Source organism: Cibotium barometz, chromosome 32 (assembly GCF_041138505.1).
Source record: "Cibotium barometz isolate CiBa-2024 chromosome 32, ASM4113850v1, whole genome shotgun sequence".
Lineage (NCBI taxonomy): Eukaryota > Viridiplantae > Streptophyta > Polypodiopsida > Cyatheales > Cibotiaceae > Cibotium > Cibotium barometz.
This window is the reverse complement of record NC_141077.1, coordinates 23,021,690-23,037,273: the sequence shown is the minus strand read 5'-3', so window position 1 is coordinate 23,037,273 and position 15,584 is coordinate 23,021,690. Positions and strand designations below refer to the sequence as shown.

General features: G+C 45.9%; 2 protein-coding genes across 5 annotated transcripts in view; both read left to right on the top strand.

Annotated features, from left to right (window-relative positions):
* LOC147619968 (pentatricopeptide repeat-containing protein At2g27610-like) overlaps window positions 1-15,584 on the top strand; it is a 70,875-nt gene that overhangs the window by 48,953 nt on the left and 6,338 nt on the right. The window lies entirely within an intron of this gene.
* LOC147619969 (uncharacterized) lies at window positions 13,100-15,580 on the top strand. The gene has a single exon (XM_086772070.1). It carries the CDS (start codon window positions 13,922-13,924, stop codon window positions 14,963-14,965), a length of 1,044 nt encoding a protein of 347 aa, XP_086628196.1. The 5' UTR covers window positions 13,100-13,921; the 3' UTR covers window positions 14,966-15,580.

Here is a 15,584-nt window from a genome sequence, read left to right as displayed (position 1 = left end):
TATGGCTAGACGGATTCTCAGGTACATAAATGTCACATGCACTCTGCACTCAGTGCATGGTGACAAGATGGCTCATCATCAGCAGTGTAACATTTGTACATTATTAGAACCCAGTAGGATGATATTTGTCGTACGCCGTGACCCCATTGTACATCCTCAATCCAGGATGAGTCAGGCACGAGCTACATAGGTCATTCCTCAGCCTTAGCGGGTCAGTCAGTCAGTCAAGTCCCTTAACCCACTTGGAGAGAATCATTCATGCATGTAGAGTCAGTAGAAGCCTTAGGGTTTGCATCAGAAAGCACTCTGCATCTTGCATAATATGCATTCATATGCTTGTGCATCATTTAGAACATCACAGAAGCCTCAGGAAATTTACTAGGATTTGTCTGGTATTTTTTCAATATTTTATGGCATTTATTTAGCATTTAATGTCATTTATAAATATAAACTTTATTAAATAAATGACCAGCCAACTTGACCAGTCCCTAGTTAGTATAAATAGGCTTGCATAGGGCTTAGTTCTACCATTCAGTCTGCAGAGAGCTAGGCGCCTTCATCCTCAGCACTAGGAGCATTCCCCGTCTTCAGCCTAGACTAATCCAGCCCTTCTACGTTAGCCTCTCAACACCCCTGAAGCTTGCGTTTTTGCTCTCAGCAGTCCCTGCAGTTTAACGCAGCACATCAGCAGTCTTATTTAGCAGTCCCAACAGTTTAACTCAGCACCACAGTCCCTACAGCCCTCAGGTGCAGCCACCTGTACCCTCAACGCAGCAGTTCAGACCTTCAGTCCATAGGCGCTTGCATACAACACCCTGCCAGGCCCTAGTACAGTAGGTTCCCTCTGTGTTTGAGCATAGATCATAGCCAGCAAGTATCTGGACAGTTCAGTCCTGCGTTTGCAGTTCTACAGCAGTTTACCTTGCGTATTCAGCCCTACAGCAGTGCCTCCGCCTTCTGTGCATCATCCATACAAGCTACAATCATCTGGTGAAGGTAACATATCATTCATAAGCATTTACTGCATAGTTACATAGCTTAGAACAGTCCACCGCAGTCTTTCTCATCATTTGTGTGACAGGATCTTCCAATACAAAGACTTCCGCTGCATATTACAATAAAGTCCACAGACAGGAGATCTACCAATGGTTTTATGTTCTCATTTGGGAGTGCTAACATGAGTTGGAGCAGTAAGAGCAGTCAACAGTTGCCTTGTTGAGTACAGAGGCAGAGTACAAGGGTGTTGCTATGGTAGCGTGTGAGGTAGCTTGGTTTCAGAAGCTACTTGGTGATATGGATGAGCCCGTGGATAGGGCAGTTGTCATTTATTGTGACATGAGTAGCATACAGTTGGCCAATAACAGAGTATACCATGCTAGAACGAAGTACATTGAGGTGCACTATCACTTTGATGTGGATCTGGTATATGTCAGCATAGAGGATCAAGTGGCTGACATCTTCACGAAGGCATTGGGCACAGAGAACTTCCACAGGTTTAGGAGCTTACTTGGAGTGCAGTGTGTGGAGTTGAGCTCGAGGGGGAGTATTGAGATATCAAGCTCAACTAGTGTTGTGGCGGACATTGATGACCCACCTGGGTGATAGCTACCGTACTTATACCACTGGCATAGTTGGTGAGATTAGGGTTGATATGCCGCCAATGGATGATATGCTGTGTGATAGCCACTTTGGAGTACTAGAGTTATGGCATAGTTATAGCACCAACTCATATAGTCGGGTTTACACTATGGACCGACCATTGTATGTCATTGTAGGAGAGCATAGTCACAAGGAACGGCGGACGGTAACGGGGGACGGGGACGGGGACGGGACGGGGGAGGGAACGGCACTCAAAAAATACTTTTTTTTAAAGTTTTTCTACTGTACACTTATTCTACTTGGGAAGTACATCAAAATGAGCACAAATTTACATAAAATGGTAAGCTTTTGAGTCATATTAACAAAATACGCCAATCAAAGAGTGAAGGCGTTGACGGTTGATTGTATTAATAATTAAGTAGATACAAAATGAGAGAGAGAAAGAAAGAAAGAAAGAAAGCTGTATTAACGTCTACTAGAGAGAGAGAGAGAGAGAGAGCCTAGAGGCCTAGAGGCTTGGAAGTTGGAAGACTCAAGAGGCTTGAGGGAGAGGTGAGATAGAGAGAGAGAGAGTCTAGATAGTAGAGAGTAGGGCCTTGTGTGAGAGGCTTGGAAGTTGGAAGTTACTAAGTTAGAAGAAGCTTGAGGGAGAGAGACTAGAGAGAGAGAGTTGCTTGAACTTTGAAAACTTGAAGGGGTGTGTGTGTGCTTGTAGCCTTGTAGCCTTGTTCTTATATAGATATTAGATAGGCAAGAGAGAGGCAAGGGCCAAGCCTCAAGGGCCAAGGCCCAAGGCCCCAAGGCTCAAGCCTAAAGGCCAAACCTCAAGGCAAGAGAGAGACAAGGCCCAAGGCCCAAGGCCGAAGCCTCAAAGGCTCAAGGCCTCCCCAAACGGCCAGAAACAGCCAAGGCAAACGGCTAGAAACGGCCCCGCAAACGGCTAGAAACGGGCAAAGGAAACCAATCTGACTGCACAGAATGGCTCCCTGCCGTCCCCCCACAGTGCCGTCCCCCACAGCCGTCCCCGTTCCTACTGCCGTCCCCTTCACCGTCCCTTGTGAGGGACGCCTCCAGGGGGACGTCCGACCGTCCCCTGCCGTCCCCGTTCTTAAACCGTCCCGACTCGGCGTCCCTCCGTTCCAACAGTCCGTCCCTTCCGTCCCCTGTGACTATGTAGGAGAGTACTTTCCCTTTATGTATGTACTCTTATATGGTTGTAGAGAAGAGAAGAAGATAGAAGAAAATTCTACCATCCATCTCTGCTCTCTCTTGTGTGTGTATGTTTGCTTGCAAGGAACTCAAGCTCTCTCTCCCTTGCATTCACTTTATGCCCCTCAAAAGAGAGATGCATGATCGAGTAAAGCAGGAAACTTTGTCATGGGAACAGTCTTTCGAAAAGGAGAAGTGGCAACAGATAGAGATGGAGGGCAAAGTATGTAATAGATATAGGCTTGATTTCATGTGTTTGCAGGAACTTAAGATGGGAGATCCCTTGTGTGGAAGGCTCAGGAGGCCTCCAGATCGGAAGACAATATACACATATTTAGAACACTTAATTTAACTATTATTAAACAATGGAAACAACATTAGCAACACAAATACTGGAAATACTGAAAATACAAATGACACCAGCACTGGGGCCGGAAAGGGCCGCCTCCTCCCTAATTACTTTTTGTATTTCTTGGAGTATTTATATTTGTACACGTGTCACGGGCCTGACAAGCCATATTTCTCCACAAGGGAGTGAAAACAACCAAATAAAACTGGTTCAAGTCGATGAAGAGGTGTTGGTCGGAATAGCCTCAAATCATAGGCTCATTCCCACCTTCACTGGGTGGATACCTGTCTTTCACTGGTTTTTCGGGACCGTGCACCAACAGGCACGCTCATACTAACGCAGGCCAAGGGATACACCGCGGAGGGAATGTGGCCTGGTTCTCCCGGATGAGCTTTGCTTCCAAGTTCCCTGGTGAGTCAAACCTTCACTGGCTCTTAGAAGCTCTGAGAGCGCGGTTAACAACACCACACAGGGAAATATACTGACCACACCAAGAAGAACATTCCTGAGCATGGTCAGCATATACATGCTTTGCTCCTGCACTACACAACTTAAAGAATTCTCTAAATTTTAATTAACAAATTTCAGAATTACACAAATGAGAAAAATATGAGAGCACCTGGTACAGTGAGTACAATCCAGATACAACCGGTACAATTTGTAGCAGGTACAATCCAGCACATCAAGAACTTCACATGTGTGCAGGTACAATAGGTACTGTTTGTACATTTGGTACAATGAATTCAGCAGGCAGGTACAGTCAGGTACAACGGGTACATATGGGCAGCCAGCAAGTACACGTGGGCACCCAACAGTTGCAGGTACTGGTCAGGTACACGTAGGTACACAAGGCAATAAATGAGCATGAGGGTGCTGTACAACAATAGGTACAGGCCTGGTACAGCAGGCGGGTAGCAAGTACAGGCCTGGTACAACAAGCGGGTACTGTACAACAGCAGGTACAGGAGGCGTGGGCAGCAGGCGGGTATAACAGCTGGTTCAGGTGTGGGCAGCAGGCGGGTACAGCAGCCGTAAGGAGGCAATGGAGAAAGAGGCGATGCAAAGAGAAAAACCCACCAACCCACCATGTCAAAACCCCACGGATCTCCTCATGATCGTTCTTGGTTCGAGACTCGAAACCTGCAAACAAACAAACAAACAAGCAAGGGGGTGCAGGCCTGACTCACCTCCCAACCATGACAGCCGTGGGCGAGCCCACAGTCTTGGCTGTCCCCACCGAGCCACGAGCTGAGCTAACTAGGTTGACGTACCGACCAATCTCCTCCTCGCGACGTCCCATACCGCCACGAAGCTGCCCTCGCGGGCCTCGAGATTGCTGCTGGCCTCGACTGCGCAAAGTAGGTGCACGTCTGCACTAGATCCAGGCTTCAAGACCATAGAGCTCTCACAAACTCACGAGACTCTCTATATCCCAATAACTAACCTTGGCCACCCTTTTATAGGCTCTTGGCCGGTCATCGGGCGTCCACACTTGGGCGCCCGCCCGTCCATACTTGAGTGCTCGCCCGTTAGTTTATCCCTAACTCAGCTCGTCAATCAGCCTGCCTAGTTCCAAGCTTCCCCAAGCCTCGAAACTAGTCTTGCGTGCGTGTAGCACACGGTAGATACACACTGTGCACATGACATACTCCCCTTCCTCTAAGAGCTCACTCCTGAGCTCACTAAAAAGCCAGGGTAATCTCTCTGAAGAGTAGTCAATGTCTCCCATGTAGCGTCCTCCTCAACACGATCCTTCCACTTGATCTTGTATTCCGTGATAAGCGTATTACGCAATCTTCTTTCACGAAATCCAAGAATCCTTTCAGGTTCGTGCGGAACAAATGTCATGTCCTCGACATCTATAATTTCTTGAGGAGTAACTAACTGATCTGCTCCACCTAGTACTTCCTTAAGTCTACTGACATGAAATACAGGATGAACTTTTACACATAAGAAGGCAAATCCAATTCATATGCAACTGAACCAATCCGTCGTGTAACACGAAATGGTCCACAGTATCTAGGGGATAATTTCAGAGATCGATCTGTCCGTAAAGTCTCGGGATCTTTCGGAACTCGCAAATACACCATCCTTCCTTCAGAGAACTCTCTGGGTGAACGATGTCTATTAGAATAAAACCTGTCTCGGTCTTGAGCACTTCTAATAGATTCCTTCGCAACTTGTAACATTTCCTGCATATCTTGCAAAAAATTACGTGTTGCATCATGCTGAAGTCCTGAGAATCCTACTATAACAGGTGATCTAGGTTGAAAACCATACATAAGCATGAAAGGACTAAACCCTGTACTCGTATGCTTAGTACTGTTATATGCAAATTCTAACATAGGAAGGTAATCCTCCCATGAACTCTGTCTTTTGGATACATATGCTCGAAGAATATCCTCCAAAATCTGATTCACTCTTTCAGTCTGGCCATCAGATTGAGGATGATCAGAGGAACTCAAATTCAAAGTTGTTTCCAACTTCTCAAAAACAAGTTTCCAAAAATCACTCGTAAACTTAGAGTCCCTATCACTGACTATGTCCTGTGGTTGGTAACCCGTACAGTCTAAACAATTGCTCGATAAATTGCCGTGCTAATTGCGTAGCTATAATAGTCTTCCGGGTTGGTAAAAATCTAGCCATTTTGTCAAGCGATCTACCACAACCCAAATAGAATCGTGGCCTTGATGTGTTCTTGGCAATCCGGTAATAAAATCCATGGAAATACTTTCCCATTTATTACCTGGGATTTGCAAAGGATACAACAACCCAGCCTGGCTAAAGCGTTCAGCTTTATTTGCCTGACAAATTTGACACTTGAGAACATAATCTTCTACATACCCTTTCTTCTTAGGCCAATAAAAAGTGTGTTTCACTAACGATAGTGTCCTGTTTACCCCAGGGTGTCCAGCAGAAGGGGCGTCGTGACACTCCTTAAGAATCTTGGACCTAATGTCCGGGATCTGTGGTACACAAATTTTGTCATTACGGAATAGTAAACCATTCCGAATCATCCACTGGCCTCCTGCATCCTGAATAGTAGACTGCTCAGTCATTGAGTCTTGGTCAATCAATGAGCTCCCGTCCTGGATCTTCTGCCAAAATGGACCAAAATAACTATCAGTCTTGCAAAGCCCTCTCAATGACTGAAATAAGTGAGTAGAAATCTCGGTGAACGACAAAGTATTCACCTCTCTAATCCGACTAAGCGCATCTGCAATACTATTCATGGACCCTTTCCGATAACGGATCTCAAAATCAAAATCTTGCATTAACTCCGCCCAACGAGCTTTCCTGCCTCTCAAATCATCCGCATCACACACATACTTGATTGACTGATGATCAATCAATACCACAAACTTGGAGCCATATAAATAATCTCTCCAAACCTTGAGAGCATGAATCACAGCATAAAGCTGCTTCTTAAGGGTTGGCCAACGAGATTGAGTGTCGTCTAGCTTTTTACTTTCAAAAGCAACCGGTCTACCATCTTGAAATAAAGCAGCCCCGATAGCATAGTCACTGGCATCAGTTTCAAGAACATAAGGTCGACTAGGATCAGGTAATGCTAAGATAGGTGCTTCCTTGACTTTATCTTTCAAAAGTCTGAAGGCCATATCCAAATCATTATTCCAAGTGATAGGTTGATTTGACTTACGTCCATGACCTTTTAATAAGTCGGTCATCGGTAGTGTGAGCTGAGAGTACTCCCGCACAGATTTCCGAAGAAAAACAACAAAACCGAGAAAAGAACGAAGTTGTTTCACTGTTCGCGGTATAGGCCAGTCCAGAACCTTCTAAACTCGGTCATAGTCAATGCTCAATCCATCGCGAGTGATCTTGTGTCCCAAGTAAATGATGTCGGTCATAAAGAACTCACATTTACTTAACTTAGCATATAGTCGATTCTGTCTTAAAATAGATAAGACAATCGTGAGGTGTCTGACATGATCCTCAAGAGTACGACTATATATCAAAATATCATCTAGGAACACCACCACAAATTTTTCCAAATGTTCACGAAAAAGATCGTTCATCATTTGCTGGAAAGTGGCTGGAGCATTGGTTAACCCAAAAGGTAATACGAGAAACTCTTAATGGCCATACCTAGTCCGAAAGGCGGTTCTTTCGACATGCCTTTCATGAATACGTATCTGGTGATAGCCAGTACGTAAATCTATCTTCGTGAAATATTTTGCTCCTGCTAACCGGTCAATCAGGTCATCTGATCTAGGGAGAGGATAACGGTTCTTAATGGTCAGCTTGTTCAATCTCTTGTAATCTATACACATTCTCCAGGTATTGTCCTTCTTTCTCCTAAGCAACACAGGTGCTGTTTAGCCAACTCATCTTCCTCAGCTTGGCTCATCCTGTAAGGTGGAATACTGACAGGATGAGCACCAGGGATCAAGTCAATACGATGATCTACTGCCCGTTCAGGTGGTAAACCCGATGGCAGTTCCTTAGGAAATACGTCTTGAAACGAATCAAGTATCTTCTGTAATTCTTTGCTTTCAAACACACTTAATTCATTTACATCCATGGAAGGGATGAGAAAGGAAGAAAGTGGAATCAATACACAATGGAAAGCGGTATACAAAGAAGAATCCATTATATTTCCAAAATCAATTGTATTTACAAGAGGTCCCTGAGAGGGATGAATACAATCACCTAAAATACTATACTGGGTGTCCCTATGCTGAAAAGAAAAAATATGACTAGACCAATCTATCTGGACGTCAAGAGTCTTAAACCACTCAATCCCTAATAACAAGTCTACATTTTCCAGATGCATAACATAGCATTCCAGAGTATCTTTGTAGTCATGAATCTGGATTGGAAGCATCTCCACCTTGCGATCCCAAACTTGCCTTCCCGCAGGTAGGCGTACCTCATAGGTATGGTCGCTGAGTGTCGTATCAAGACTCAATTTCTGCACAAGTTTGTAGTTAACAAAGTTGTGTGAGCTGCCAGGGTCTAGAAGAATGTGAATCTTATGGCCATTCACTTCTCCGTAAACTCGGAGAAGATTATGCAAGCCAAATACTTTAGAATTGAACAGACAATCAGAACAAGTACTAGGGCGAGAAAGTACAGTAATTGACGTACCTGTCAAAGACAACTGGTTAGCTGCCTTTGGCTTGGGTCCTCCGTTTGTCCTCGTACCCTTTTGCTTTGGGCACTCGTTACGCATGTGTCCTTTTTCTTCGCAGATAAAACAACGTCCTTCCTTCTTGAGCTTTAAAGCCCTAAGGAGTCGTTTCTTCTTCGCTGGTGTCGAACTTGAATTCTTCGAAGGTTGGTCCGAAGACTTTCCTTCTGTCGTGTTAGCCATAGGTGCGGAGAACTTTCTTTTATGCTTGTTTCCCTGCTAGGTAACGGGTTTTGACTTGGAAGAGACCATTGTATCATCATAGATACGAGCTGAATGAATGGCCTCGTCTGAAGTTTTACATTTGTTTATTTTTAATCTGTAATCGGTATGAGTCTGGTAAACCAGCTACAAAAAACCCAGTGGGATCCATCTTTGTAGCTTTCATCTGAAAGTCACGAAACTTCTGGAGGTAGACCTCATAAGTGAGGTGCTGTGAGGTCATGGTCAAAGCTGAAAACCGGACAACAACATCATAATCATCCTCTTTTCTGAGGAATTCTTTCTTGAAGACGTCTTCGAATTGTGCCCAAGTCGTTGGCTTAGGGTTGAGTTCCTTCCACCAAAGCAAAGCTTTGCCGGAGAGGAAACCTGCTGCTAACTGGATCTTCTTTCCATCATCATATGCATGAAACTGAAAGTGAACTTGCCACTTATGTGGCCACGTGTCCAGGATCTCCTTGGTGCGCTGCTTTTGCTCACCCCCGAACGGTTCCGGAGTATTATTGGGGCCTAAAGCTGAAGCCAAGGTATCCATACCCGAGAAAGTAGAGAGGGTAGTGGTCAATAGAGCGATGGAGTTCTGCAAAGCTTGCATCTGGGCTGCGATTTGTGCCTGACGTTCCGTCGAAGAAGCTTCGAGAGCTACTTTGAACTCTTGGAAATCTGATTTTGACACAAAATCGTCAAAAAGATCGGCATCGGTACCTTCCGTAGCCGGCAAGCCTTCACGTTCCCCAAGGGGCTCCAACTCCGATTCTTGGGTCGACATCGTGAAGAGGGTACGTGGAGAGAAAATTCGATCTTTACACAACAAAAGTGCGAGTGAACTTGAGAGCTTGAGAGCTTGAAAACTTGAAAACTTGAGAGATGTGTGGCAAGAAGCCCACTTAAGGGGGTTTATAAAGGTTTCTACAAAAACTAAAAGCCCCCAAAAGCTAAGTTTGGCTGTCCCCACCGAGCCACGAGTTGAGCTAACTAGGTTGACGTACTGACCAATCTCCTCCTCGCGACGTCCCATACCGCCACGAAGCTGCCCTCGCGGGTCTCGAGATTGCTGCCGGCCTCGACTATGCAAAGCAGGTGCACGTCTGCACTAGATCCAGGCTCCAAGACCATAGAGCTCTCACAAACTCGCGAGACTCTCTATATCCCAATAACTAACCTTGGCCACCCTTTTATAGGCTCTTGGCCGGTCATCGGGCGTCCACACTTGGGCGCCCGCCCGTCCATACTTGAGTGCCCGCCCGTTAGTTTATCCCTAACTCAGCTCGTCAATCAGCCTACCTAGTTCCAAGCTTCCCCAAGCCTCGAAACTAGTCTTGCGTGCGTGTAGCACACGGTAGATACACACTGTGCACAAACATGACACACCACACGTGGGAAAAATTTCCAAAAATGTTCCATGCAAAAGCCTTTATCAAAGGTTATAAAACCTTAATACCCATTTAATACTATGGGCACCCTCACTAGAAAATGTCCAGCCCTTCTTTTAAATGTGTGTGAACACATTGCCTTATAAAAATTAAGGTTTACTCTAGTTTATGGATTTTACCTTTTAAAAAAGGCAAAATGAAAATACTTACCACCTGTTCACACGCCACACCACCAAGTCAGCAAACAACATTCCACGGTACATTGGGGGCGTCCTCGTCCAGTGTACTGGCACGACATAACAGGCAGACACACGCAAAGAAGTCATGCAAAAACAAATTTATGCATGTAGGCATAAATGCATGTGCACAAATAATGGACGAAATCTCCCTTTCATGAAACTTGTACATGAGGTTCCTGTCGGGCACAAAACTGGCACGACAAATATAAATAAATATATCCTGGTCTTCCTATGGAGTGACAGTCCCATAGGTAAGACACCATCCTGGCCATACACGGGTGGCACCAACAACAGGCTCCCGTCCATACAGCACGAAGCAAATCACACACGGGTGACACGAAACTGGTTCCCGTCCATGTGACGCAGCACTGGTCGCACACGGGTGGCACTGATCTGGCTCTCGTCCATGTGACACCATAAAACTGGCCCTTTCACATGGGACACTGGCCTGGCCCCATGTGAACATGGCACAAATCTAGCCGCTCTATGGAGTGACAGTCCCATAGAAGTGGCTCCAGAAATGGAGATGGACCAAATGGTGACATCCCCCCGGGCTTCTAAATAGTTGACTTCAACTGAAAAACCTCAAGATATGCCTGTAGAAGCTGAGGGTAGTCAGCAAAATAATCCTCATCTACCCAGCCACTGGAAGATTCACAATGCTTTTCATGTGAGTCTTTTGCGGAAGTAAGTGGGGCCAGATCCAGAATAGCCTGTCATAGAAGATCCGCTAGAAGTTGATGAGCTTGAGGAGATCCTTCAGCCAGAGCAGATTGTATTTCACAAGGAGAGAAAGTTACCACATGGGAAGCTTTCCAGGAGATACCTTGTGAAATTTAAAAATTATTTACCAATTGATGCAAAGTGGGTAGATGAGGATTATTTTGCTGACTACCAATTGGCTATGCTGAACACTTCCTACAAGGTGATAGCCAAGACATTGGCTTTCTGCAGAAGTATGTGTTGCCTCAGGTGGTTAGTGCAAATCAATACGGATTGTTGTTATTGCCGGTGAGGGCAATAGCGGGGAGTAGACTACTATCTGATGAGTTGCACTAGGCCAAAGTGCATCCTGGACCAGGATACAGTGGATGATCACGGGTTTTCTTTTGACGCCCATAGCATGATTATGGTAGGCTGGTTATACCAGCAGATTCGACTTCATTGAGGGAGTCTTGAGTTCCAATAGTGGAAGTGGGAGTTAGAGGCATTTCAGTTCTAGTGGTTGTTACCAGGCTCCCTCTTGATCGAGTAGAGAGCCGAAAACACAGTTCTCACCCTCGTTTTCGGCTTGGAGTGGATGACCATGAGAGCATTCTTCTAGAGCAGTTGAGAGCTAGAGAGGATGCTGCTGACTAGATCTCTATCTTGATAGTGACTAAACTCAGACTAGCTGGGTTTGCTCACTTACGTGCAAATACTCAATGAATGAAATTCAATAAAGTAGTAATTGAAATATTACCCTTTGAGAAAGATAGTTCAAGGAGAACCTTTCCAGACTCAAACCTTGAATCCGACTATGACCAAGACATAACTCCTTTGTCAGTTTCAAGAAAAGACGATGTGACCAGTTCAAGAAAATTCACTCAAATCACCCACCGAATCTGAAATCAAGTTAAGACCCTTTGATTCGGATCTGAGGATCAAGGTTACAGAATTCAAGGAATTCTGTTTGGAATTCAGACCTACGAGACGATCAGAAAGTCTTGGGATATGGATTTCAAATATACTCATTGTATTCAAAAGAAACTCAAAACTGAAAACTTGCATAGAAACCCTGTTTTTCTTAAAGGACTGTCTTACGCCAGAATGCTGGAGGGAGCATTTGGTATATGTGTTTTTCTAAGGGAAGTTCGGTTGCAACAGCTAGTGGCGGGGAGTGTTCAAAGGACGGCTCACACGGCAAAAACCTACCCAAGTCTTGGCCATAGGGCCAAGCTACTAGCAAAGATAATGTAGATTTGTTCATGGTAGCTTGGCAAGATTTACCCTTGGAAGAGAATCTAGCTTGGTCCTAGGGCCAAGATACCATGAACAAATCTACATCATCTTTGCTGGTAGATTGGTCATAGGGCCAAGCATGGTTGTTTCTCGTACGCGTACGAACTAGTTCGTACGTACGATTCATACGGTACGATACCGTACGATATCGTACGATACGATATGCAGATTCTGCCCGTTTTTAGCCGTTGCGCCGCCGCCGACTGCGCAATTTTGTAGCCATTTCTGCCCGTTGTTGTAGCCGTTTTGTAGCCGTTTGCTGGCCGTTTTGGGCATGCTTTGTGGCCCATGTGTTTGCTTGGCCCATTGGACATGCTACATGCCCTTATAAAATGCCCACCCCCTAAGCTTCTCTCAAAGCTCTAGCCTCTCATTACTCTAGTGAGTTGTGACCATCAAGCCCCCCCCTCTCTTGAGTCTTGCTCAAGTGACCATCAAGCCCCCCTCTCTCTCTCTCTCTCTCTCTCTCTCTCAACTCTCAACTTTCAAGCCACTCTCTCCCCTATAGGCCCTCTCTCAAGCCTCTCTCTCTCTGTCAAGCCTCTCTCTCTCTCAAGCCTTTAGGCTCTCTCTCTCTCTCAAGAGTCAAGACTCAAGCCTCACTCTCTCATTTTCTCAAGCCTCTCTCTCTCTCTCTCTCTCTCTCTCTCTCTCTCAAGCCTATCCATCTCTTGAATCTTCTAACTTCTCTCTCTCTATTACAATGACAAGGGAGAAGAATGAAGCCTTCAATGTGCATGCTATCCATGTAGAGAAAGCCGATGGAAAGTCCAAGTCATATAGGTGGACTTGTAAGTATTGTGGCAAACAATACACAAGTGGAGTTACTAGGCTTCTCCAACATGTTGGAAAGGTGGGGGGGCAAGTTGCGCCATGTGCAAGGAAGTCCCCCTTGCTATATCCGATGAGATCTTCAACAAGATCAAGGGTGGATTGGGTGCTCACTATGATAGTGGTAGAAGCTCAAGGACGGATGATGAGGTCATTTCCCCGCCTTGTGATACATCCTCCCCCGCCACCTCCATCGGTGCCACCTCCATCGGTGCCGCCTCCGCCTCCGCCTCCTCAAAGAGACAAAGGCTTGAGTCTCCCATGAGGCAAGCCACTCTAGCCCAAGCCACCGGGGGGTTCTCTTCTTCTCTATCACATCTCCGAGAACGGCAACGGCTAGCGGATATAGAGATTGCACGCACCATTATTGAGTGCAATCTCTCATTCCATGTGCTCAAGGTAGATCAATGGAAGTCAATGGTGAAAGCCATTGCAAATGTGGGCCCATGTGAAGGATGGACCGGCGTCTCCTATCATGACATGCGCACGAAGAGGCTTGTGGACGAGAGGGAAAGAATCGATAGATCTCTCAATCCGGTGCGGGCGGCATGGTCCAAGTATGGGTGTAGCATCCTCTCCGACGGATGGAGTGACCGGAAGAAGAGAGGCATCATCAATATACTTGTCTCTTGCCCTCTTGGCACATACTTTGTGCGGGGCGTGGATTCCGGAAAGGCGGGGAGGAAAACATCGGGTGCATTCATATATCGCCATATCAAGCAAGCCATCATGGAGGTAAGTTTCAACTTTCAAATTGCACTAAAGTCTTTAAAGTTTAGGCTTTAGTATATGTGATATGATCATATGTGGCTATATCATGAGTCATGACTCAAGTCTCATACCGCATACGCTCATTGCATCCATTCATGTGCATTGTGACATGTAGGTTGGATCGAAGAACGTGGTGCAAGTCATCACCGACAACGCTTCAAATTGCCGTCGGATGGGGAAGTTGCTCGAGAAGGACTATCCCTCCATAGTATGGACGCCTTGTGCCTCCCATTGCATTGACTTGCTCATGGAGGATATGGGCAAGTTAGTGTGGATGAAGGAAGTAATGACCGAAGCTATCTCTATTGTTACCTTCTTCACCACAAAGGTGAAGGTGCTTGCCATGTTCCCCGAACATAGCAAGTTGGAATTGAAGAAGCCTTCATCTACACGCTTCGCCTACATGTGGCTCCTCTTGGAGCGCCTCCACGATGTGAAATCCTCCCTTCGCCAAACAGTGGTCTCCACAATGTGGAATGAGTGGGATGAGCGAGAATCGGCGGAGGCCAAAGCCATGCAACGGCTTTGCCTAAAGGAGGAGTTTTGGCAGCAGTCGGTCCGCACTATTGTCATTGCGGTCACGCCCTTCTATAGGGTATTGCGGATGACCGACATGGAGGGAGCCACCATGGGCCTTCTTGTTCACTTCATGAGAGAGGCCATAGTAGAGTTACGCGTTTCTCCTTCCATCGACGAGGAGAAGCGCGATGGTATGTTGGCCATTGTGGAGAAGAGATGGAAGTGGATGCGAAGACCTATCCATGGTCTTGCCGCTTTATTGCATCCGGCTTACAAATCACCCGCCCTCTTCACCAACGTGGAGCTACTTGAAGCCCGAGATGCTTACTTGCCCAAAGCATTGCCGGAGGATCGCCATGGGAAGTTCCTTGAGGAGCTCATAAGCTACAATGACCAAAGGGGAGGAGCCGCGTTTGCGTCTACTACCTGTTGGAAGAGGGAATCCCTTGTGAAGCCCCTCTTTTGGTGGGAGACATTTGGGTATGCGCTCTCAAGCCTCCAAAAGGTGGCTTTGAGAATCCTAGCTCAGGATTGCTCTTCAGGTGCATGTGAGAGGAACTGGAGTTCCTACTCACTTGTACACACGAAGTTACGTAATCGCTTGAGCACGCAACAGTTAGAGCGGCTAGTGTATTGCCGCGCTAACTTGCGCATGCTGCGCGCAATGCAAAAGATGGAATCGGCGAGACAGGTATAAGTTACAACTTATAAGTTATAAGTTATATTATCGTACCGTATCCCAAAATTTCATATCGTACCGAATATTCCCGTACGGTATCGTATTTTCGTACCGTGACAACTATGGGGCCAAGCTACCATTAACAAAGCAACACCATCTTTGTTGGTAGATTGGCCCTAGGGCCAAGCTACAAAATTCAAAATTTCTCCCCTAGAATGGCCATAGGGCCATTCTAGTACCGCAACATCCATTGTTCAATTCTTAATGTCCTATGTGGAATTGACAATGCACTTGCCCAAAATTATCCATGTCTACTTAATTTGGATCTTGACAAGGTCTATGATCGTGTAAGGTGGGATTTCATACTGGTTCTCTTAATGAAATTGGGGTTTGGTGCTGCTTTCTGTAATATGATCCAAACTCTTATGGTCAATGCCTGCGCACTGGTTTCGTTGAATTGTTATCAAGTCGGCCGCTTTCAGCTGCATAGGTCAGTAAGGTGAGTCTGTCCGCTTGCCCCACTGTTGTTTTCTGCAGTCACTGAGCCTCTATTAGATAATATTAGATATTTTCATGAAAGAGCTGTGCTGAAGGGCTTGAAGATTTTTGAAGGGTATGTATGCACGTGGTTCTTTGC

Excerpts from the sequence above, each read along its gene's own strand:
- LOC147619969 (XM_086772070.1), top strand. The coding sequence starts at position 13,922 with ATGGGGAAGTTGCTCGAGAAGGACTATCCCTCCATAGTATGGACGCCT.